Below are 24,882 nucleotides of genomic sequence, written 5' to 3' on the forward strand. Positions count from 1 at the left end.
AATGCTGAAAATTAAGGTGATGGATTAGAAGGAAGGAGGAGAAGGCGGTTGGGGGGGCGCACGGAGGAAGGCACTGCAAGGCTGGACAGCGATCTCACCTCACCTCTGTCCTGTTCTTAACAAACTGCAGCCTTCATGATTTTGCCCAACCTTCTGATTTTGCCCCAGACCATTCTATGAAGAATGATCCAGCCTGGGTATAAAAGAGGGAACTCTCAGCCTCAAGTACAAAGGGACTTGGTCTGAGTCATCTCTGTTTTCATTGCCCACCATAAGGCCAGGCATAGCACATACAGGAAAGAAGGATGCAAGAGAAATAGCATTTGTAAAGTGCCTACTGTGGGTTGAGTTATACATCCATTATCTCTTTTACTTCAACAATCCATTTTAGAGATGGAAAATTTGAGGCTCAACAAAGTTACATGATGTGGTCCAATGTCACACACCTGTAAGTGATGAAGTCGGATCCGATTCCAAACCTATATTTTTGTCATATGGCAAATAAGAGGCAGAGCTGTGGGTGACAGGAGGCAGAGATAGTGCCTCTTAATCCCTTGGATCATGGTGGACATCCGGTCTCCAGTAAGAGGCTCATGATGATGACCCCTGTAGTAATGACATGTTTCATAGTTGTACCAAAGTGGCCTCTCAGACCAAAGGTTTTTCTTCCCCTTTTATTTCACTCAAGGGAAATGCATTAGTGGCGCCTGGGCAGCTCAGTCAGCTAAGCGTCTGCCTTTGGCTCAAATCATGATCCCAGGGTCCTGGGATCGAGTCCTAGATTGGGCCCTCTGCTCAGTGGGGGACCTACTTCTCCCTCTGCCTCTCTCCCTGCCTGTGTGCTTAATTTCTCTCTTAAAAACAATTTTTTAAAAAATCTTAAAAAAAAAAAAAAGAGTAATGCATTAGTTTCTTTCCTTGGAAGCCCAGATCTAGCTGGAGATTATTTTCCAGTAGCTCCAAACTTCAGAACAGCTGCCTCGAACAACCCAGCATCATCCTAAACATAGATTGTGTTGTCATCAACCAGAAATAGAATCAGGGTGAGAGCATGGATTCTCTTGAAGGGTAAACATAGAACTTGGATGGCAGGTGAAGCCTTCTTAGTGCTGAGTGAGAAGGTCAGGGCCAGCACGCACCGGGCAGGCCTCAGACTGAGCCACAGGTTGGAGAGAGCAACCCTACCTCTGCCTTTCCCCACCTAGGGCAGGTCCTTGGAGCTGTACCCAGTGGCCAGGCCTGAGCCTGTCATGCAATGGAGACAGTCCACCCTACATTGTCTCTAATCCTTACAACAACCGGGGGAACGAGGCCTTATTCTCCCCAGCGTACAGACGAGGAAAACGAGCCTTGGAAAAGAGAAATGATCGGACAAGTATTTTAACTATAATTTCATCCATAAAAACTAAGATACTAAAAGTACCTCATAGGGTTGTGGTGAGGGTTAAGTGTAAATAATCTATGTGTATTTAAACTTAGATAAAAATTAAACAGATCATCAAAGAATGGGATCTGCTGTGATTATGATTTTTCCCTGTAGTACTCTTATACTAGCCCATCAAGTGTGCATAGTGGGGTCACAGTACTTTTCAGCTTACGTGTGCATATGAATCACCTGGAAAAGTTAAAAAAAGATAGATTCCTGCCTCCCCACCCCAACCCCAAGAATCTACTTTGGTAGGTCTGGGTGGGGCTTGAAAATTTGCATTTCTGACAGGCCCGCAGGTCATCCCTGATGCTGCAGGTCCATGGACTACTCTGAATAGCGAGCTCTATGTTTCAGTGCTCCCCTCTCCATCCATTGTCCCAGCTGCCTCTTACTCACACCCTGGCCAGCTCCAGGTGTAGGAGGAGCATAGCCTGCTATTACTAACGTCTGTGTGAAGCCCGTTTTATTTCCCCAATAGGTGTCTACCTTCAATCTCTAGGCTGCCAACGAGCAGCATCTTGCCTGGGTCAGAAACTTGGCTTTCCCGTGGCATGGTAATTGCCTGGGATTCCTATTGATTTTCTTGTCGAATCTCATGGAGCTTAAAGGGGACACCACAGCTTGGGCACAGACCTGGGCCTGTGTGCATAGGGTGATTGTCTGACTGGAAAAGAGATTTACAAGACTCCTATACTCAGTGAGTACCAAGGAAGCAGCAGAAAAAGAGGCCCTGGGTTCGTGGGGCTGCTGGGGACCCAGCTCCGTGAAGAGGGGCTTTTCATACCTGCGCAGGGAAGCGTGAGGTTCAGCACAGAGCATGAGCTAAGCCTGGAGAGTTGCCAAGCTAGAGACTGCTGAACTCTATTAGTATGAGGGTCTAAAGTCAATAATCTGACTCAGTCTCTGATTTAGATTGTCAGTTTCTGCCCTTGGTGGCTGCACAGTGTGTGCCATAGGCAAAGGTAATCCTTGCTGTCTCCTGATAACCCTCTCCTTAGCTCCTTCCCCTCAGGGGCCCCAGGCCCAGATATCTTTGAATCGAGACATTGGAAAATGGTCAGGAATGTATGGTGCCCTTTTTGCTGCTCTATGTGCCCAATTTGAAAGCTGAGGTTTCTGTACTGAAATTGAAAGATGGTTATAGGCCAGGGAGTTTGGGTTAAGGTCAAGTCCTATGGGCAGATTTGAGGGGAGGGTACCATGTCCATTTGCTCTCCATATTAATCCATCCTCTGGCATAGTAGATACTCCATAAAAATTTGTTGAATGAATGAACGAATGGCCATTCCATATTCAATCCTCCAAAACCGGGAACTTGAAGGTGGTTATTAGGCAGGATAGGACACGCTTGCCTTTCCTGACCTTACTCCTTTGTTTTGAGACTTGATGACATCTAAATGACCCAGAAGATGGTAGCCCGAGTTAAAATGAACCCTGGATTCAGGGAGGTGTTATTGAGCGGGCTCCCAGGCCGGAGCTGAGGGACATCTTCTTTGTCATCCCAGTAATCCGGGTCTGCATCACGGTCTGTGTTGTTACTGGAAAACCTTTCCTAACGCCCAGTCTGAACACTGTAGTTTGGCATCTGCTGTGTTGTCAAGCACTGAGGGATGCTTGGGTGAGCGCCATTGGCCTGGATCCTGAAAATTGGGAATGAGGTTCCCAAGGTCAGTGTGGTGACAGTAGCAGGAACCAGTGAGAGAAGACCTAAAGGAGAAGCTGAATCATGAGGCCAGAGTCTGGTGTGTCAGCTGCCTTCCACTCCTCCTGTCAAGTTTCCACCTTGCTGGAAAGTAACAGTTTCCTTGGAACACTCAGGAGGATCAGGGTGGGGCTGGGAGTAGGGTGCCATGTTTGTTTTCCAGGCCAGTGAGCATCCCAATGCTTCCAGAATTGCAAACGGAAGGTACAGGCCTCCTAATCCACCCAGAGTCAGGAGGTAGGGCCAGATCCTCCCTCCTCAGACCTCCCTGAGCCCAGTGGAGCCTGACAAGGATCCATCCACAGCTGCAAACAGTTAGGCTTGCTCAGGAGCTAACCCTGATCCCACCAGCTGCGGAGTTGGGTTCCAGATTCAGGAGCTCAGGTAGGTGATGTGTCCGGGCAAGGCTGCTGTTTTTGGTGTATCGTACTAAAATGCCCAGCTGAAATCCAGCCGATGCAGAGCTCCCCAGTGATGGACCTGTAAGGCAGCAAATGCCCGTTTTCCCATGAGTACTGGGTAGACCATGGAAAAGCCCCGGATTGGGGTGCCTCAGGTGAAACTAAGCATGACTTCCCGAGAGCTCTGGACTGGGGAACCCACGCCTGGCTTCTCCGGGAGGTGCCGTGAACAGGGGGTGCCTCTTCTCTTGCCGTGTCTGAGAGCGGTTGACCTGGGCCTGGGATAGAGGTACAGGGTAGCTCTTCGAGACCATTCTCAAAAGAGGCCTATGTACTTGACAGTGGGTCCTCTGGCCTGTGGGTCGGAATTAGTAACAGACTGTGGAAGGATGCGGCAGTAGGGAGGGTAACACTGAAATGACATTTAGGAGAAGGCACTTCATTGAATAGAATCTTACAGAAAAGAGCAAAATGATAGGAAATTAGGGTTATGCCGGGAATCAAAAGGAAGCTTGGAATGGCAGTAAAGGCTCTTAGTCCTCTTTCTTTTTTTAGCTCTCACTCCTTCCCCCCTTCTTTTTTTTCTTCCTTTTTAAAACAAACAAACAAAAAACAGCTGAGTGAGACCTTGGACAATTTATTAAACTCGTTGAGCCTGCTTTTCTTCCCTGTAAAGTGGGCACAATAACGTGAACCCCAGGTTGTCGAGAGGATTCAGAGTGTGTCTATGTGGTGCAATGGGGGCAGGGATGGGCCAGCTTGTCCTCTCGCTCCCCGCATTTTTTCTTCTTATTTGCATCTCTGGGCAGTGCCAGGGGGCCTGAGGCAGTTTGTCAATGAGACTAGAGCCATAAGGGGTCTCTCTCGTATCGGGGGACCACAGTGACCCACAGAGGAGGCTGGGCTCCTGGCAATGGGAAGGGCTGTGCTAGTGAAGGCAGTGACCATGTCCTGTCAGGCTGCCCAGCCAGCCCTCACTGTTCCTCTGGGCCAGGAGCGAGTACCTGCTTTGTATAAAAGAAGAAATAAAAGCGTAGACTTGCCCAAGTACCGAAGGTCACACAGCAAGTGATGGAACGGAGGCTGGAACCAAGTTTCCTGGTCCGGAGGCTCTGTGAAGTCAGCACCCCACTTTTCTGCACTTCTGTAACCCCAGGAACTATCCGGGTTTGGGCTGAGAACGGCTCCCCCCACATGGAATGAGTCCTGGGTGGGGGCTGTGAGAGAAACTCCAGGAGCAGGGATCTCTGTGAGTTTGCCTCACCACCACCCCCCGACACCCTCCCCCCCAATCTCCTGGGGCTGACCCCTTGCTCAGAGTCCTGCTGGAACAAGATCCGGGTGGGTCAAACCTGTGCTGAGAGCCTGCCCAACATGGGTACATCAGTACGATTGTTTAGTGTAAATCTCACCATGGCCCTGAGAGGCTGGCTTTGCTATCCCACATTTTAGATGACAAAAGTGAGGCTCAGGGGCGCCTGGGTGGCTCAGTGGGTTAAAGCCTCTGCCTTCGGCTCAGGTCATGATCTCAGGGTCCTGAGATCGAGCCCCGCATCGGGCTCTCTGCTCAAGCGGGGAGCCTGCTTCCTCCTCTCTCTCTGCCTGCCTCTCTGCCTACTTGTGATCTCTGTCTGTCAAATAAATAAATAAAAATCTTAAAAAAAAAAAAAAGTGAGGCTCAGAGAGTAGCAGTGATTTGCCCAAGGTCACACAAAGTCAGGAGCCGGAGCGCTCCCACCTGTAGCCCCGAGGCACTGCCAACATTGTCCACCAGGTGGCAATCTCCCCCAAGTTGCTGCGGGCGGTGGGCGGCCTCGACTCTGATAGCCTTGCCTTTGTTTGGCTGGTCTTTCAAAGCCGCCCTGAAGCATCACTTAGCACTGTTGTTCCCACCAGGGAAACAACATGTTTCAAATGCCCTGAGAGGGGCTGTGGCCTTCCAGAGAAGGAGGTTCCATGTGTGTGCCTGGGCATGGGATCCGCTTCAGTCCAGTTCCATTTGCAACTGGTGAACCTGCTGCCCTGTCACCCCTGAGACAGGCTGGGCAAGATTCCCTCGGCACCCCTCTGCCCCTTCTGTTGTCAGGCCTTGCTCCGTGGTGGCAGCTGAGCTGTCCTTTGACTCTGGGAGAGGTGCAAGGCCCAGCCTCTTCTATAGGTGGGTCACCCTCACCGGGTTTGAGGCTGTCTGGACAGCCTGATGGACCCAGGCCCTGTTGTAACCAGTGATCTCCTTCCACGCCTGCCTACAGCCAGGAGGAATTAGGAGGGGGACCTCTGCATCCTTCCGGGAACACCTCACACATTCCTTTCATCGCTGCTGGCTGGAACAGCACACCCTCTCCGTGGATTCCTGCCACTGGATGGCTCTACTAGAAACTTCGTCCAAGTCTCCGCACTGCTCGGGGTGGGCCTGTGGGTTCCCAGCTCAGCAGGCTTCCTGCCCAGGTAAGAGAGCAAGGTTCTGCTCCTGGCCGACATGCTCAGTTTCTCTGAGGAGCTCTGGAATAGTTCCCATTCTCCATCATGGCAATAACTTCTCCACAGGAACAGAGCGCTCCTCACAGGCCTAAGCTGACATCCCCCCGTTTTCTCTCCTAAGATCTCTGAGTGTTTCTTCAGAGTCTCAATAGAGTGTGGTCTTAGAGCCGCCTGTCCTCGGCTGGGGGCCTTCCCTGCAGTTCCACAAGCCTGTGACCTCAGGGGAAGTCCTTTTCTACATCCTGTCAAGCAAAGGTCATGGCAGCTACATTTACAGACACTGAAAGGGTTTTGTTTTGAAGTGAGGGAAACTAGGAGCTCCACGAAGGCAGGGAGCTGCCATTTGCATTCTGTGTTGCCAGCACCCATCACAGGGGCTGCATGGAGTAGGCCTGGGCAGATCTCTCATGTAAGTGAGGGGCCCTGAGGTGATCTCCCCCCACACCCTGGATTAAGTTGGGTCGCCCCTCAGAGCAGGATGGCTCTCCTCCCTCTGGAGCCCCCACATTCCCCTCTGCAGGGAGTGGGAGGATGGAGGACGGAACAAATGTCTATGAAGGCAAGCACCACTCAGCTATGACTTCCGGGTTTCCATACTTCCCTCCTTCTCATGCCTCTTCCATGATTTTTGCTAAATCGATGTATTCTTAATATTTTTCTTCAGCAGATTTTATGTATATACCTAATCTCACTATCTCCTAAGTAATAATACTCATGAAATCATAGACTTGATATATCAGTTTTATTTTTTTTCCTAATACACACTAAAATAAATATGTAACTATTAAGAATATAAGCAGAGACCACCGATAAACATCCTACGTTTGCCACACTTGGGGTGTTTATTTTCACAAAACCCTGTGAGGTCAGTGATGTTATTTCTGTTTTACCGGTGAAGAAATAGAAGCTCGGAGAGGTGAACTGCCTTGGCCAAGGTCACAGAGAGTCTTCTGATCTTGACCCCACCACATCCAGAAAGGAGAGGTAAAGGGAAGCTGTGTGCTGAGGCGGATATGAGGTGGAAGGGGAGGAAGCAGCTTCCACAGAGAAATGATGGCCCACGTCAGAAAGGCAAATGACCTGAGTTTCAATGTCCTATGCACAGTAATGGCTGTGCAAATAGCAGCAGATTTGCCTGCATTTGTGTGACCAAGATTGATTGTGCCAGCAGCCCCGGTAATTGGATGATGAAAGCACTGCAGCTGGGACTGCTGCCTGGAGATTAATTATTAGGGAGGAGGGGGAGTGGGCTGGGATGATGCCTGGCAATGGCGTCTGTGACGCACCCCCCACAAGAGCAGGCGGCCAGACCTCAGCAATCCGGTGGACCCCTCCCCATCCGGCTGCTGGCCCAGAGCCCTAGCTCTTCCATGTTTGATGGCAGAGGTGGGATGCAGTGTAGGGGAGCTCCCCAGGAGGAAGGCCATTCCTGGGAACAAGCAGCAGCTACAGGGGCAGGAGGAACCTGGGCTTGGAGTCTGGAGGCCAGAGGGGGAAATCCCAACTTTGTCACTTAATGGCATTGTAGTCTTGGAAAGGTGACAATGTCGTTGAGCCTTAGTTTCCACAGCTGTAAAATGGGGAGGATGGTGCTGACGTCACTAGGAAGTTGCCAGGATCCAAGGACATTATTGGGCCCTCTGTAGACCTGGGACCCACTCTGGGGAAGCTTTTATCTTCATCCCCGCTGCTCAGGTCTGGCCCTTGTCCCCCCATCTGGGGCCTGTATGCCCTTCCTTACCCTCCCCAGGGCCCTAAAACTTGGTGCCCAGCCACTGTGGGTACTTTAATGTCAAGGTCCCCAGAAGGATGGGGAAACCAAGGGGTTGGAGGATCCCAAGAGGAGGCCCCGAGGGGAAGGCGGGGTTAGAGAACGAATCAGTCCTGAGTCTGGCCATCTCCAGCCTCTCTGGGAGAGCCTCTTGCTGGGATCTGATTCTGCTCCCACTCGCAGGACTCTGGCTGGGCTTTGAGGGATCTGTCATACCCTTCTCTCAGAGGCATTAGGGTCTGAGGGTGAGAGCTGGGGATGAAGAGAAGCAGCCCTGGTGCCCTTGGGGCAGGAGGAGGGCTCTGGAGGAAGAAGGCCCTTGGATTCTAATTCCAGCTCTGACACTTAGCCAGAGGGCTGAGTCCAGCTTTTGCTTACACATGACCTCTCGTGGCTACAACCAAGTCCATGGTTCCTCCCTTGGTCTTCACTTCTTCTACCAGATGCTCCTATCCTTCCCAATTCATTCGCATGACAGAGGGAATCTGGCCCTGATTAGGGGGTCACAAGTCCCTCATGGATCTGTGGGAGGGACAGGCCCCTGGACTGCCATGCCTCTTAGCAGACGAGGGTTGAAGCCGGACAGGCTCACATATGTAAAAGGCCCATGGGGTGCCCGGCACAGGGTAAGTACCCACCCCCCGCTCCCCACCTCAGCAAACCTTCTCCCACTTAAAGTTCCAGACCCCAGCTCTGCCATCTTTCCCAGACCTCCTGCCAAGCAAGGTCTCTGTCCCTGGGAAGGGAGTAGGTGACAACTGTGAATAGTCACGGAGCATCTCTAAGGACCTGGCCCGGTGCTCTGTGATTTATCCACTCACATTATGAACACTTTACAGTCCTTGAGATGAGGCTTTGCCCCGGTGAAAACAGGGAGGTTTGGCCCGGTGAGAGGAGGTGAAGCTGGCTGTAACTGCAGATCCCCAGCTCACGAGGCAAGCTGTTGGTGTGAGTGCTGGTATCCTTAATCCTGCCCAAGCGCAGCTTCCACGGGGTATACTGGTACTTCCTGCCTTCTCTCTAGTAGCTAACAGCTAACTTCTATCAGGCCCTTCATGCATGCCAGGCACTGTTGTAAACACTTTACTTGTACCAGTTTACTGGGTCCTCCTCATAACCCTAGAAGATAGGCTCATTCAGTATCCCCGTTTTGGAAACAGCTGAGAGCTCTGTCTCAAGTTCAATAAGTGGGCCACAGTGGTGTCATCCTGATGCAGCCAGGTTTCACAGCCTGGCGGTCTCACCGTAGATCCCCAGCTTACAGACCCGCCCTCTCACCACAGACCCCTGGCTAGAGCATAGCTGTACGGCTACACCATAGACCACTGTGCTACAGCAGAGCAGCCACAGAGCTGCCTACATTCCAGTTCAAGGGCCTGGAGCCCATGTTCTGTCCACTTCCTCTGGGAAGACTCCATCAGTCACCCCTTCCCCAGCACACACATGCACACGCACACACACACGCACACACACACACACACCTTTAAGGTCTCTCCGTGGGCTCCTTAGCATCTAGCCCACTTGTGACTTTCCCTTGCCAATGACATCCTCTGTCCCACGTTACTCTGCAGTGACTTCTGTTCCTTTCCCCCACTCACAGCCCATGTGCCAGAGTTTCTCCAAGTGTTGTCTACACTTCCTCACTCCTCTTCCAAACTGACTTCCACTCCTCCCTCTCTGCCCTAAGCAGATGGAGACAGTGCCCTCCCCTTCCGAAGGGAAAACGGCGTGCCCATCCACAGCTGGAAAAAACCCGTCAGCCAAACACGGGATCAGCTCCATAAGTTGTAAAACACATTCCAGATGTAGCACTCTCACGGCCAATGTAATCGAGATTGAAAAGAACCTTCAAAAGATGTCCCCAGACCTAATGAAGAGAGAGAATTCAGGGTCGTGGGTCTGGTGTGGATACACCCCTCCAGCCATTCAGTAACACTGAACCCAGGAAGGCTGCATTGCCAAGGTTTCCAAGGACTGCTCCACGGAGTTCCTCTGCCGCCCTTGCAGCCTGCTGGACTGTCAGCCCAGGTCACCCGGCAGCCTCAGACTCCTTGACGTTCAGGAAGCAATTCCATTCCTCCTAGGCCGACATCACATTATACCACTCTGATTCCTTATCTGTCCTCTGCTGCTCATCCTCTAAGGACTGGAATTCTAGGTTCCAACCTTGATCTTCCACTTGCTGTATACATTCCCTCTAATGACCAAATCCACTCTCACAACTGTGGCCATTCCCGAATCTCTGTCTCCACGCTAGGTCTGGGCTCCACACCCACGTACTGAACTGCCCTCTAATTCCATGGCCAAGACCAAGCCCATGGGCTGCTCCCAAACCTGCCCTTCCTCCTGGGCTCCCTCTCCCCACCCCTGCCTCCCTGGCCAGAAGCACACACAGTCCTCAGGAGTCCTCCGCTCTTTGCTTTCCACACCCAAGCCACGCGGAAATCGGATGCATCTATGCCCTCATAGACTCTCTGGAAACTGTAGAACACAGTTGAAAGAGTATGGGCTTTAGAGTTAGACAGACCTGGGTTGAAATCCTGCCTCTGCCATTTACTGGCAATGTGACTTTGGACAACTCTCTTAATTTACCCAAGGATTAATTTCCTAATGTGCAAAATGGGGATAATAACCTACTTTGAAGACTTGTTTTGAGGATTAGAAACACTGATGTACATCCTTACCCTGTGCCTGTCCGGTCCTAACAGTTGCTGGTAGTACTCATCATAATGATAACAGTGATTATTATTATTTCTGGATTCATGTTATTACTCTAATCCAGGGCCTCATCTTCTCTCTTGTGGACCACTGATGGCGTCAACCTCTTCCCAGACTTCCCAGACTGCCTTCATTCTCCATCACCACCTCCAAATCTGCTTTTCTGGCAGTAGGTGGAGAGATTTTTCGAAAATGCAGATCTGGGGGGTCCTAAGTGGCTCAGTCCATTAAGCATCTGCCTTCAACTCAGGCCATGATCGCAGGGTCCTAGGATCGAACCCCGAGTTGGGCTCCCTGATCAGTGGGGAGCCTGCTTTTCCCTCTCCCTCTGCCTCTCTTCCTGCTTGTGCTCTCTCTCTCCCTATCTGTCAAATAAATAAAATATTTTCAAATAAAATAAAATAAAATGCGGATCAGATCAGACAGTTACTTGCTTAAAACTCTTCTCTCCCCCATTCTGTCTTATCTGTGTCCCAGCCACACTCACAGGTCTCAGAGCACATTACTCACTCAGTTCCCTTGGCCTCTGCCTGAAGGTTTCCTTTCCCACCCTTCCGTCATTCCCTGCCTGACACGTCCTCCCTCTTCATGTCAAGAGCCAACAAACTGCCACCCCTCCAAGGGGGTTGTCTATATACTTGAAATTGACTGGAGGGCAGGGGCCAGGTCTGACTCTGCTCTATGACCCGTGCTTGCCTGAGTAGGGCTTGGCATAAATAAAGGCCTCACAGAATGTCTTCAGACACTTACCAAGGCTTGCCTAGGCTTGGACCCCGGTCCCTTGTCTTCCTGCCCAGGACTCTTTCCACTACACAGGTCACTCTGCTCTAGCAGAGAGCGGGAGCCCGGAGCTGGTGGCTTGGGTGGTGGATCTCCCCCTGCGACGGCAGCAGCTGACCTGGGGACATCACACACACTCATCTCAGTGCTGCACTCGATAAGTGGGGGAAGGATAAAATTATCTACTGCCCACGTCCTATATCTCCCCATCCGACATGGAGGAGAGATAAAAAATGAACGGCACAAAATCCAATCTTCCTTTGCACAGAGGCTGGAAGAGGTGGCGGTGGGGGGGCATGCGGCTGCCCAAGCGGCAGCTCCTCGTACAGCGCATCTCATATTTATTGGCTCGTAATTGAAGGCAGCCTGGAGATGTCCCAGCACTGGCCCCTGGCAAGACAGATGGGGACACAATGCCGGCTGAGGGAGGGCGACAGAATGCATACAAGCTCACGGGATGGCAGCTGTGGAGGGGAGGCCAGAGAAGGGAAGGCGGCTAGTGGGCAGCTGCACCGGCCCTGGGAGTACCCCCCACGAGGGGTCAAGGTCCCACTTCTACCATCTACTTGTGTGACCTTGAGTCAGACTCTTCCTCCTCCAGGCCCATCATTTCAGCTTTCTGCGTCTTATTACCAGGGGATAAGAGAGCTGTCCCGGGATTTGGGGAAAATCCAGGCTACCAACTCCCTGTGAGGTTTAAGGTGAATCTCTGGACCCCTGAGCTTTGTGCCTTCTAGTAAAGACGAGACGATGCCTCTGTCTTCCGTGTGAAGGCTCGGGGGTTTGGGACGATCTACAAGCAACCAAGAGTCCTGCATTTTAGCAACATCACTAGAAGGTTCCCTGTTGGGGAAGGCAACGAAACAGGAAATGTTGCCAAATAGTAAGAATCTGCTTTGGCTCCCATTGGCTCATGGAAATAATCCAAATTCCCAGGCTTGGAATTCAAGGCTCTAATTCTGGGTTTTGTTTTGTTTTGTTTTTTTTGTTTCGGTACCACTGTGGGGAAAGAGTTTGGGGCTGGGGGCCAGGAGGCCTGGAATCAGTCTTACCACTATCTTGCTATGTGACCTTCAGCAGGGCTCTGACTGGCTTCCAGTCTCATTTTCCCTGTCTGTAAGATTTCTGTACGTGATCTATGAGGTAATTAAGGTCTCCAGGTCCAGGGCCAGTCAGTGACTAAGGCCTGTCATCTCTCCCTCCAAGTGTCCCAGTCCTCCCCTCCCCCCCTCCTATAAGGGCTACTACCTCCCCTCAGTACTTATCTTTTTCTCCTGGACCAACCCAGGAGCCTTCTGGCTGGTATCCCAGCCTGAACCTTGGCATAAAGTTTCTCTGCCCACCCTTCTCCACACTCCGGTCACGTGACCCTCCTAAAGCATGTATTGGACCCTGTGCCAAACCCTACTTCATCTTCCTTGACATTGAAGATGCTAGATGACCTGGCCCAGTCTTGTCCTCTGTGCCTCACCTAACTGCACGTTTCAGGTTGGTCTCCTCACTTGTCTCCTCGGTGCCTTTGCTCAAACTGTTCTCCCAGACCTTCCCCCTACCCTCTCTTCAGTTCTGACACAGGATCTTCCCAAACCGGTCCCTGCTCCAGCCTCCCCAGAAGCTTCTGGAGTTCCGAGCCCCACAGAGGACCCGTTCCCCAGAGTCCCCACAGCCTCAGGTATGAATGATGCCGCCTCTTCTCCCTCCTGCGGCTGACGACCAGAAATGTTTGAGTCACAGGGGTCCCAGAAGTGCCCTCCTCTAGTCCCCCATTGTATGGATGGAGAAATGGAGGCACAGAGAGGGGCGGTGGCCACATGGCAAGTCAGTGTAGAGCCGGGGGTGGGTCTCCTCCGGTGCCTGCTCTCTGGGGTGGGGACTCAGGGCTGGAGCAGAACTGCAGGAGAGACAGAGAAAGGGGATTGGGCAAAAGGGACCTCCTGGCCACCGTGCCTCTCCTCTAGTGGTTAGGTGAGCTCAGCCGGAGAGACTCAAGGATGGGGAGAGGCTTCTACTGACCGAGTTTCCATCCTTACTGGGTCCCTTGCTGGTTCTGTCACATCAGGGGTTGTAGGTCTCAGTGCTTTAGCTGACCGAGGCACAGGGTAGGGTAGGATTTGCCCACATGCCCCAGAATGTTAGGTCTGACCAGGGCTGACACCAGAATCCAAGACCCTAGGAGCCCACCCAGCCTACCACATTCCCACTCTGGGGCACGTGGAGGGGGGGTGAGCACCTGGACACTGGAAGGCGCCCAGCTCCCTCCCTAGCTGTCCTAACATCATTTCCATCTCTGGACAAGACTTTTCTCTACCAGTGGGAGCCACCCATTCAGTGGAACGAGCTCCTCGGCTGGGTGTCAGGGACACTTGGTCCCTGCCCTCGCAGCTCACAGGCCTGGAGTTTGGGGACAGGGACCCTTTAGGGGAAAGAAGATGAGGCTAAATCATCGTGGTGGTGGGTAGAGATGGATTGGGAGGGTGCCAGAGTGGGGGTGTTGGCAAAAGGACCTGTGCTGTCAGGATCCTGGGTGCCCAGGGGTGACGGTGGCCAGACCTGAGGTAGGATGCCAAGTATGTGTCTCAGACCCACAGGGCCCTGCAGAGGACTGGGTCCTGATCAGAAAGCTGGCCCCTGCCAGGAAAAGGGCCGGGAGAGCCTTCCCTGTCCCTCTCCAATTTCAGCGAACCATTGTCTCAAGTCACTGCTTCGGATGAAAGGCTGTTTTATGCGGATGGGCTCAACGTCATGGTCACATTAAGTGGTGCCATGAGGGAGATTTTCCAGGTGTGAGGTTATTAGTTTCCTAGATGTAATTTCATAGGAGGAATATGGCCCAAATGGACCCTCATCAATCTTGCAGCTGAAGCAGCCTGTTTAAGACACCCAATTGCATGTTACCCCATAGCATGTCTGTCAGTGACATTGCAGTCCCCGTGTTCATCCCACAGATCATCAGAGAACACTGGGGGGCCAGGCTCAGGCTCTGGGAAGCCACAGTTCCCCACCTGCATCTCCTTTCGTTTTTATAGTTTCATTCTTGCATTCATTCTTTAATGCGTCAAGGGTTTATTTTGGAATATGATAAAAGGTGAAGCTTTAAAATGATTTTCCTCAGGATGCCTGGGTGGCTCAGTTGGTTAAGCATCTGCCTTTGGCTCAGGTCATGGAATTAAGCCCTGCTAGAATCGGGCTCCCTGCTCAGAGTGAAGCCTGTTTCTCCCTCTCCCTCTGCCTGCCTTTCTGCTTACTTGTGATCTCTCTCTCTCTCTCTCTCTCTCTGTGTGTGTGTCAAATAAATAAATAAAATCTTTAAAAATAAAATAATTTTATTCCAATTGGACTGAGTACCTGTGAATTGCGATCTACATCAGAATTTTCCAGAGTGGTTCAATAGCGTACTGGCCCCACAAGATCCTCAGGAGTCAAAAGGTCTGTCGTGAGAAAGTCTAGGAACTGCTGCATCCTCAATGACCTTCTCAGAGATTCCCAGTGGATACGGACCTAGTAAAGGCTCTAAGGAGTCCTGCACCTAAGGAAAGCTTTAGGTCTTCTTCCATAATTTTCTTTGACTGCGGAAGCCATTTTTAAGTTACAGTTACAAACACATTGCAGAGAATCACCCACCTTGGAGTAAAGATGATAATAGAGCAGAACGAAGACTGAGGCCTCCTCTGCCTTGGATGCAGCTTCTGCTCGCTTATGGATCTGGGGTCATGGCCAGAAAACACACACACAACCAGCTCTGCTCCAGGCCCTCAGTACTAAGGACTCTGCCAGGAGCCACACACCATGGGTGCCCCACAGAGGGCGAAGTGGCCTGTCTAGCACTGGGCTAAGACTTCACTGAGGAGCATTTGCTCTGAGCCTTGCAGGATGAGCAGGAGTGTGTGATGGAAACAGATGTGATGAGGGCAGGACCTCCTGAGTCTGGCAGAGACCCAGACCCTGTCTCGAGAGCCATGGGATGGAAAGAGCTATATAAACAGAGATGCTTGTAGGGAGCCAGGTGAGAACGCCAATGCCTATGACATGGGGCACAGTGGGTGTGGACATGAAGCCAGAACAGGGTCTGGGAAGGGGCCTGAGCATTCACCTTGTAAGTTCAGGGTCTGCTTTGATAAGGCAGGGTCTCCTGGGGCTTCAATAAGAGAGTTGGCACAGGCCACACATATGATCCCCTCCCAGGCCTCTGTTTCCTCGGGGAGTCTACGAAGTTCCTTTCCTGTCTGGAACAAGTAACTAGGGAGTTGGAGTGGAGCTGAGAGGAGAATGTGGGGAACCAAATTCCTAGGGATTAATTAGGGCCCTTCAGCGAGAATTGTTTCCCCACTGGAGGCCAATTAGGCAACTGGAAGCTTGGAAGAGGAAAGGGAGGACGTGTGTATGGGCTGGAGGCAGACCCATCTGTCCTGTGCTGGGCTGCATCCCTCTTGGGGAGACCAGGTCTCAGAGGCAAACTGTCCACTTACAGGAAAAATACAAGTGCACATAACCACAGAAGAGTTTTCATCCTCTAACTCTGTGTGAGGTCTTTCATCGTTATCACAAGAATCACCCTCCCCTGGGTAGCACTGTCCTACACTGAGCCCTCACTAGGGGCCATACCCTAGGCCAGGCCTTTGCATTCAGCAGCCACCAGCAATGCCAGAGCATTCCAATTTTTCCACATCCCCACTGATGCTTGCTATTTTCCTCATGTGTGTGTTTCTTAACAACGCCCATCCTAATTTGTGCGAAGTGGTTTCTCATTTTAGTTCTGATTTGCATTCTCCCGATAACTGATGTTGTTGAGTGTCTTTCCATGTGCTTATTTGCCATTTGTATATCTTTTTGGAGAAATGTCTATTTAATTCCTTTGCCCACCTTTGAATTGTGTTAATTTTTCTGTTGTGAAGTTGTAGGAGTTCTTTATATATTCTGGATATTAATCCCTTGTCAGGTGTATGCTTTGCAAGTATTTTCTCCCATTCTGGGGATCGGTTTTTCCCTTTCTTGATAGTGTCCTGTGATGCATAAAGGTCGAAACTATTTTTTTAACTGGGAGATACGCATTGATTGTGCCTCGTGGTGGGTGAGGCTGCAGGCGGGAAACGTTATTATCATTATCATTGTTGCTGCTATTATTTCAGGTCCACTCCTGAAAAATGTTTAGGAGAGGGACCCAGTGAGTGGGGTGGAACCAGCCTGGGATTCCGTAGCACCGTAATCCACTGTGATTCAGTCAATGTTCCTTCTAGAAGGGGAACTGAAGATGAAAAGATGTCATGAGGTTCTGCCAGACACGCAGGAAACGACAGCCCTGAACTGAATCTGAAACTGGTACCAGAAAAGAACTTGCACAAGACAGAACTTCAGTAGTAATCTGGTGATACTCGTGGAGTTGTTTATCGGGTGGTAGTGGAGTAAAGAGAAAAAAAAATCCCTTCCACGTCCCCAGGTTAGATTTTAAGAGCTTATGGAGCTCAGAGGCAAGGCAACTTACTAAGTTGTCTTTTTTTAGACCTTGAGGACTGTGGTCCCATAGAGGTCTAGAGACCAATTTCAAGGACTAAGGCAAGTGCTGCAGAGTGCATGTGATTTAGATAGAAGAGTGTGAGTCCGGATTCCAGTTGCTCAGGGGCAGTCAACAAGGAGACCGAGAGCCTTGCTGTCATTCTGCTTCCAGAAACCCTTTCTGACCACAATAGGATTGGTGAGACCGTGGAACACGAAGTCTGGGAACAAATCCTCCCCTTGGCTGAGCTGCATCACTGGATGAACTCCCAGCTACCTTGGGTTTTATGCAACAGGAAAACGGTTAAAGTTAGCGCCATGAGTGGCAGAACATTGAACCCTGGAAATTGGAATGACAGTATCCGTGATGAGCCAGAGATGAGGTTATCTGTCACCTGGGTTCCCCCAGATACTTTCACTGTACGGTCTGTCTGTCCCTGTCTGGACAAGCTGGACAGGTCTTCAAGAGACAATCTGGCATGGGGGGGAAAGAATAAGGAGCCCAGCTGGGCTGCTAGGGCCAGAAAGAGAAAAAAGAGAAAGACTAGAGGTTGTAGACACAACATAGTAACCGTAAAGGGAGACTTCTCTACTTAGCTCCCCATTGTTGTGGAATGGCTGGGAAATAAAAGAACTGTAAAGCTTCGATGCCCACACAGATTTGGGAAGGAACGTCCTTTACCTAAGCAGAAGCTAGAGGAAGGGTCTGCTCTACTTTTATGACACGAGTGTCTAGAAACCAGAGGAAAATTTCCCGTGTGACTGGTGTTATAGTATTTGTTGTGGCAGTGAGTTTTCAGGCAACAAGGACCGAGAGGGTGGCAGTGTCAGACTTCTTCCTCGAAGGGGATTTCTGACTTGCTACCACAGCAGAAAAGGGCAAGGCTGATTCGCACTATCTGTTGGCAATCCTGGGGACATCTAGAAACACGGGAAGAAGAGACACAAGGGGAAAGATGGAATTTCTTGCTAGTCAAAGGCTTGAAGTTTCTGAGATTCAAAATTCTTTGAGCTAATGGAATTGTGATCACAATTATCTTCATAGTCTTGTGAGGTTTGGGATTCATAACTTAAAAATTGAATAGAAAAATCCTTTATGTTTTATCTGTGAATTAAGGAAAGGTGGGTGCCTAGGTGGCTCAGTGGTTAAGCAGCTGCTTTCGGCTCAGTTCATGATCCCAGGGTCCTGGGATCGAGCCTCACGTCAGACTCCTTGCTCAGCGGGAAGCCTGCTTCTCCCACTCCCTCTGCTTGTGTTCCCTCTCACTGTGTCTCTGTGTCAAATGAATAAATAAAATCTTAAAAAAAAAGAAGGAAAGAAAATCATTATTTTATTATAATGGAGGAGAAACACCTAGAGCTGTATTTTGAGATTTTTGTTCTACCTAGCTATCTGAATTTTCTACTTTTCCTTCTATTGTTATTGGCATTTGTGAGTAGGTAAAGTTACACCTGTGAATCAGGGTTCCTCAAATTCTTTGGGTCCTGGAGACTTGTCGTTTTGGTGATGGCTGCTTTGACATCCTTGTTCCTTAGGGCATAGGTGAGAGGGTTGAGGACAGGGGTGAGAAGAGCATACACCACATTGCCCATGATGTGGGAGTTGAGGGGCAGGTCGGCCCTGTAGGCCACAGAGGCTATGACAGTGCATAGGTAGTAGGTATCAACCACCAAGAGGTGGGAGCTGCAGGTGGAAAAGGCTTTTGAGCGTCCTTCTTGGGAGATGATGCAAAGCACCAAAGTCAGGATATGGGCACAGGAGAGAAGCACCAGGAGAAGGGGCAGGAAGGACACCTCCATGGTGATGCAGAAGCCCATGAGGGTCTGGGATGTGGTGTCAGAGCAGGAGGCCTGGACCACAGCCAGGTAGTCACAGAAGCAGCGAGGGATGTGAGCTGCATTGTCAAAGGCCAAGCGGGAAGTCTGCACTCTGGTGGGGATGTGTGGGAGGAGGGCAGTGAGCCAGGCTCAGGCTGCCAGGGTGGCATCGGTGTGGGGGTCATGAGGACAAGGTATAGCCCAGGGGGTGGCAGATAACCACATAGCGGTCATAGCCACGGCCACCAGGATGAAGGCTTCTGAGCAGGAGAAGCTGTGGAAGAGGTGAATCTGCAGGAAGCAGGCAGGGAAACCGAGGAAGCGGTACCCAAGCAAGAGAAGGGACGGCATCTTAAGGACAGTGGTCATGGTGCAGAGGATGTCCAGGACTGAAAGACTAATCAGGAAGAAGTCCATGGGCTTGTGGAGGCTGGGCTATGCCACCACAGCCACTAGGATGAGCAGGTAGAGCAGGAGAAAGACAAAGAAGATAGGAAGAAAGAGGGATGTGGGCAGAGAGGGAATGCCCACCAGGTAGAAGATGGCTGAGGACTCCTCTGATCTATTACAGGCTATGGTCTCTGTGGTTGGTTACCATGGATGCCCAGGAAGTAGGGAGTGGAAACATCTGGGGACAAATCAAATCTGGAAATCAGAACAATCAATGCTTCTGGAATGATAATTTTGTGATTATCACTGCATAATTAAGGTTACACTCTTCTTTTATAATCAAGTATGGGAAAGTGTCTACAATATGCAACCATGTGTCACATGCTGGGTATTGAGTAAATACTTGAACAAGACAGAGACAGTCTCTAACTTCATGGAGATGTTTCTAGTGGAAAAAAGAGACATTAAGCAACGAATCACATAATTATTTAATTATAGTTGTGTTACGTGTTATGGAAGGATTCTGTTGTCTCTGGGTGTGGGGCTCTTTGTCAGGTTACAGTGAAGAAAGTGACATTGGAAATGCTCTTGATGGGAAGAATCATTCCTGATTGGAGTCAGAACTGATGGTGGCTTCTCCCACAATTGGCAGCAACAAAGAATCCAAGACAGCATCTGTGTGACTCCATAGGACATAGGTATCTTCTGTAGCTTCCTGCTGACTGACGCGGCTCAGCAGGGGGCTTTTGTTTAACCATTGCATGCCCACTACCCAGCAGGCCCCTGGCACCTGGGCAGAAGTTGTCATGTGATGTGGGGGGCATTGACCATAGAGAGAAACTGGCTTGCAGTAGCTGCTCAAAGGTGAAAGAACCCCTCCCAGAGGAACCAGAAGAGATTCTGGGTTTTCAACCCACAGATCTGGGGGTTTGAGCTAAGGGAAATACTGATTTGCCCTCTCTGTTGGATTTGTCCCTTGGACAAAGGGCCCGAGAAATCTATATAGATATCGGTAGTCCTGTCTCACTAATCCCGGTGACTCCATGAGCAGTGTCCCCATGATTTTCCTGGAGTCACCTCCAATTTCTCTCTCTTCTCACAACACCTCTGTGTGGAAGACCAGCAATGTAAAAACTGGAAAAAACATTTTTATTTTCAAATGCAACAATTTTCTCCCCAAAGACCAGAGAGTGAGCATAGAATGGGCAGAGGGTTGGGGCACCTGGGAGACTCAGTCGGTTAAGCGTCTGACACTTGGTGGTGATCTCAGGGTCGTGGGATTGAGCCCCGTGTCGAGCTCCACGCTCAGGGAGGAGTTGGCTTGAAGATTTTCTTCCTCTTACCCTCCCCCCAGTCTCTCTGTCTCTCTCAAATACATAAACAAATATTTTTTTAAAAAGAAAGAAAGAAAGGGACTTTCCCAGCTGCCACAGGGAAACCTGCAGGGCCCCCAACCAGAGCTCAGGCCTTTGTTTCCAAAAACAGGCTCTTTCTTCTATGTCATGTTTCCTGGAGGATCCAGAAGTTCAAGTTTCCAGGGAAGAAACTTGAGGAGAAAATACTAGGACCAAGATTTTCTGTTTCCCTTTCCATTTTTTTTTCCATTGATAACATCAGAGAAATCTATATTTCATATTTCTTTCTGATTCTCCCTCTGGCGAGTGCTGAAACAAGACATGGTATCTGCCAATTCAAAAGTTCCTTTGAAATCTTCCAGAAGTCAGACCCAAGGACCTTGCCCAAGAGTGAAAGTCCTCTGTCCCAAATTGAGAGGCTTATCCCTTACTCTCCGAACCCCACCCTGAGACGTTGGGCGTCTGGGATTTTCTCACACCTGAAGGAATGCGACTGCATAGCATGGGCATTTCTGCACTCAGAGAGGGAGTTGTGGCCAACAGTCCCGGGTGAGGCAGAATAGGACATCTGGGAGGCAGAAACGCTGAGGGTCAAGGCCAGAGAGGTCCTCAGGGGTCACTGAGTCCAGCAGTTTTCTCTTCCCTCCTCTGCTTGGCTGCTTTGCAATCCCACCCAGAAGCGCACCTTGTCCAGATCTGCCAGGATAGGTGGTCTAAGGTCCCACAGCCCGTGTATCCACAGCCAGCCTAGATCCTGGTTGCCTCCTTCTTGTGCACCCAATCTCTCTTCCTCATCCCTGGTCCTGGTTTATAGGTCCTGGCCTCTCTGCCTTGTTTTCCCACCCCAGCATTCTCTGTCGTGGGGCACTTTATCCTTAGCCCTACTCACCGGCTAACCCTGGTCCACACGGTATCTCCTGTGGTATCTCCATGCAAGGCCTTTTTTGCTGTGGAGCCATGACCCATTAGACCCTATGCTTTCTCCTTTTAGCTAGGTCTCTTGGGTACTTTCTTTCAAGATGGTCCTCCTATGGGAACTGTACCCTCCATCCCTCAGAGATCCCTGGCATCTCTTAGGACATATACGGGGAGGGTAGGATTTGTCGCTAGACTTTGCCGATAACGAGATGAGTATCATTAACAGCCCTCAAGGGCTCAGCCCTTTATGCCAATGGTGTAGACTTTTTATTTTGATGGGAAGTCTGACTGAAATGCATGGATGTGTCATCTTGTCTACCTGACTTGGCCTGTTGGAACCGTCTGCTCGGTTGAATTCTCTTTTATCATTCTATATTCATTAATTTATTTACTCAACAATATTTATTGAGCTCCTAATCTGTCTCGGGTGCTGTTATTTGGTGTCCTGAGTGCAGAATTAGCTGCGTCTAAAGCGCGAGGGTTCTTATCCAAGACTGGGTCTTGAGATATGTGATTTTGGTGATGGCTGCCTTGACATCCTTGTTTCTCAGCGTATAAATGAGAGGGTTGAGGATTGGTGTGAGAATGGCATATGCCACATTGCCCATGATGTGGAAGTCGAGGGGCAGGTCGGCCCTATATGCCACATAGGCTATGGCAATGGATGAGTAGTAGGTACCAACCACCAGGAGGTGAGAGCTGCAGGTGGAGAAGGCTTTTGAACGTCCTTCTCGGGAGCTGATGCGAAGTACCGAAGCCAGGATGTGGGCATAGGAGAGAAGCACCAGGAGAAGGGGCAGGAAGGATACCACCATGGCGATGCAGAAGCCCATGAGGGTCTGGGGCATGGTGTCAGAGCAGGAGGCCTGGACCAGAGCCAGGTGATCACAGAAACAATGGTAGATGTGAGCAATGTTGTTATATGCCATCTGGGAGGTCTTGACCGCTGCTGGGATGGGCAGGAGGAGAGCGATAAACAAGGCACAGGCTGCCAGTGCAGCATTGGTCTGTGGGGTCATGTGGACAGGGTAGTGCAGGGGGCGGCAGATAGCCACATAGCGGTCATAGGCCATGACCACCAGGATGAAGGCTTCTGAACATGTGAAGCTTTGGAAGAGGTACATTTGCAATAAGCAGGCAGGGAAGCTGAGGAAGTGGTCTCCAAGCAGGAACAGGGACAGCATCTTGGGGACAGTGGTCGTGGTGAAGAGAATGTCCAGGGTTGAGAGGTTGATCAGGAAGAAGTACATGGGCTTGTGGAGGCTGGGCTCTGCCACCACAGCCACCAGGATCAGGGCATTTCCCAGAAGGATGAGAAGATAGAAGAGGAGGAAAATAAAGAACACAGGGAGGAAGAAGGTCTCTGGGAGAGAGGGGATTCCCACCAGGTAGAAGACTGGTGATCCATCCGCTGATCCATTGCAGGTTGTGGCCTCCATAGTGAAGCAGAGCTGGATTTCTGGGAGATAGGCAGCTGGAACATCTGGATCCTGGAGATATCTGAAAACCATAGAAACAAAGGACTCTGGAATGACATTTTTTAATGTTTATAGTTACCATAAGCACAATCACTTACAGCCAATTCTAGTAAACTGATTGTAAGTTGTGGTATTTATTCATATCTATCATGGGAACCCCAAGTTCCTCCCTTTCTTCCTTGGTCAAATATTAATTACTAATTCATAGTAACCTACCAGACGGAAGTCATTATGTTGTGTTCATGTGATACAGTGACGAAAGTGAAGAAAGCAGACGAAATTCCTATCTGAGAGTTCACATCTTACTGAGAAAGTCAGATCTTAACAGTTGATTACAGAATTATAATTGTGAAAAATGCTTGGAAAGAGTTCTTCTGGTCTTCATCCTGGGTCCCATGTTGTCTGGCTTGGGATATCTCTTCTCTCAAATCAAGTCCTTACACTTGTGTTTCTAGTTTTGCACTCACTCAAATTCTACCATCTCGCCGCCATCTTGTAAGGGCTGCTGTCTCCGAGGCTCTCCACAACCTGCTTCTGCTCATATACTTATTAAACCTGTTTCTTGCTTGTATGCCTTGAGTAGCGTTTTTTTCCATATACCTCTTAAGCTACGTATCTGGACTTCTATGTACGATGCAATAGGTCATGGTGGCCCAACTCTTGCATGGCAACAACTAGGAAAATTTGGAGAAATTACACAGATAACATTTTTTTAAATAAATTGGAGAAACATGGCTGCCATGAGGATGAAATGAATTGGAACTCCAGAGAGGAGGGACTCTCCAAAGTGAACTGCCAATCACCGGTTCTTATCCTTCCTGGGAATATTTGATTTGGGGACCATTGTGTGGCTTGGACTTGGCCCAGGCAGAGGGACACAGATGACGGAAGGAAAAAGAAGGAGTGCTTTTTGGCAGTCAAAAAAGGTTTGTAAAACATACTGGAAATTTAAGACAATCTAAATGCATAACAGGTTTTCCCCATGGAACAGCTTCTGAATCTGGGGGCTATGCAAAAGAGCAGGGCTTGAGGCTTCCAAAAAAAATAATAAAGAGACTTCTAAAAGGTAGATCCCATGATGCTTAAGAGATTAGAGGGAAAGAGCCTGCCTCCAAAACATAAAGGTCTTATCCTCAAAACATTTTCAAAATTTCTGAAGCTGCAAAAAAAAAAAAAAAAAAAAAAAAAAAAAAATCTGAAGCTGTGTGTGTGTGTGTGTGTTGAGGGAGTAGGTGGCAAGGTTGCTAAAGCTTAAGTTCAAAACCTCCAAAGGGTAGAAGCAAATCTACAATCTTTCAGGGCTGAGGAGACAGAGATCTGCCACGTTAACAATCCACAGCCCAGGAGGCCATACCTTAAGAACAAGAGCAAGTCCAAGTTAGAATGAATCTTATGAAAACTGAAAGTGAACCTAACTCAAGCCTTGATTAGCTCAATTTTGTGGGGAGATTTGACTAGGCTGGGCTCAAGGGAGCCTTCTGGGTTGCTGAAAATATGCTATATCTTTAGCTGATCTATTTACATTTATATATCTATATTTGTCTTTTTTAAAAAAGATTTTATTTATTTATTTGAGAGAGGGAGAGAGAGAGAAAGAGAGAGAATATGAGCAGGGCTGGGGGGCAGAGGTAGAAGCAGACTCCCCGCTGAACAGGGAGCCCAATGCGGGGCTTGATCCCAGGACTCTGGGATCATGATCTGAGCTGAAGGCAGCTGCTTAACTGACTGAGCCACCCGGGTGCCCCTATAGATCTATATTTGTATGTATATCAATATCTGTATCTGTGTCTGTGACTATGATGTCTGAATCTAGAGCTATAGCTATATTTATAGCTAGATCTATATCTGTACCTAATATTGTAGGCTTTATTACGCCTGAGTTATACCTTATTTAAACAAGCAAGCAAGCAAGCAGGCAAACAAAAACAACAGGATATTTTAAATCTTGCCTCTGTGTGTATGGCTTTTTGTCCTACTACAGTGAGAGGAATGGCAGAGGCAGCCTTTTGTTGGAGAAGTCGCTTGCTGATAGGAGTCAGGGTTAAAGGTATATTCAATCCAGTGGCAGAAAGAAAGACTGGAAGGCTTTCCTGTGTGATATGATTTGTTCCCTCTCTGCTAGTTGCTGCTGCAGGAGAGCAGGATTTCCTG

General features: G+C 49.7%; 1 protein-coding gene and 1 pseudogene across 1 annotated transcript; both read right to left on the reverse strand.

The window, feature by feature from the left end:
• Positions 1-18,218: 18,218 nt before the first annotated feature.
• LOC111159346 lies at positions 18,219-19,804 on the reverse strand (annotated as a pseudogene).
• A 1,916-nt stretch (positions 19,805-21,720) lies between these two features.
• Positions 21,721-22,692, reverse strand: LOC111159638 (olfactory receptor 2AT4). The gene has a single exon (XM_022522188.1). The coding sequence runs from the start codon at positions 22,690-22,692 to the stop codon at positions 21,721-21,723; it is 972 nt and encodes a 323-aa protein (XP_022377896.1).
• Positions 22,693-24,882: the final 2,190 nt, after the last annotated feature.

The sequence above is a fragment of the Enhydra lutris genome, unplaced genomic scaffold, assembly GCF_002288905.1.
Source record: "Enhydra lutris kenyoni isolate GAN:26980312 unplaced genomic scaffold, ASM228890v2 scaffoldscaffold68, whole genome shotgun sequence".
Classification (NCBI taxonomy): Eukaryota; Metazoa; Chordata; class Mammalia; order Carnivora; family Mustelidae; genus Enhydra; species Enhydra lutris.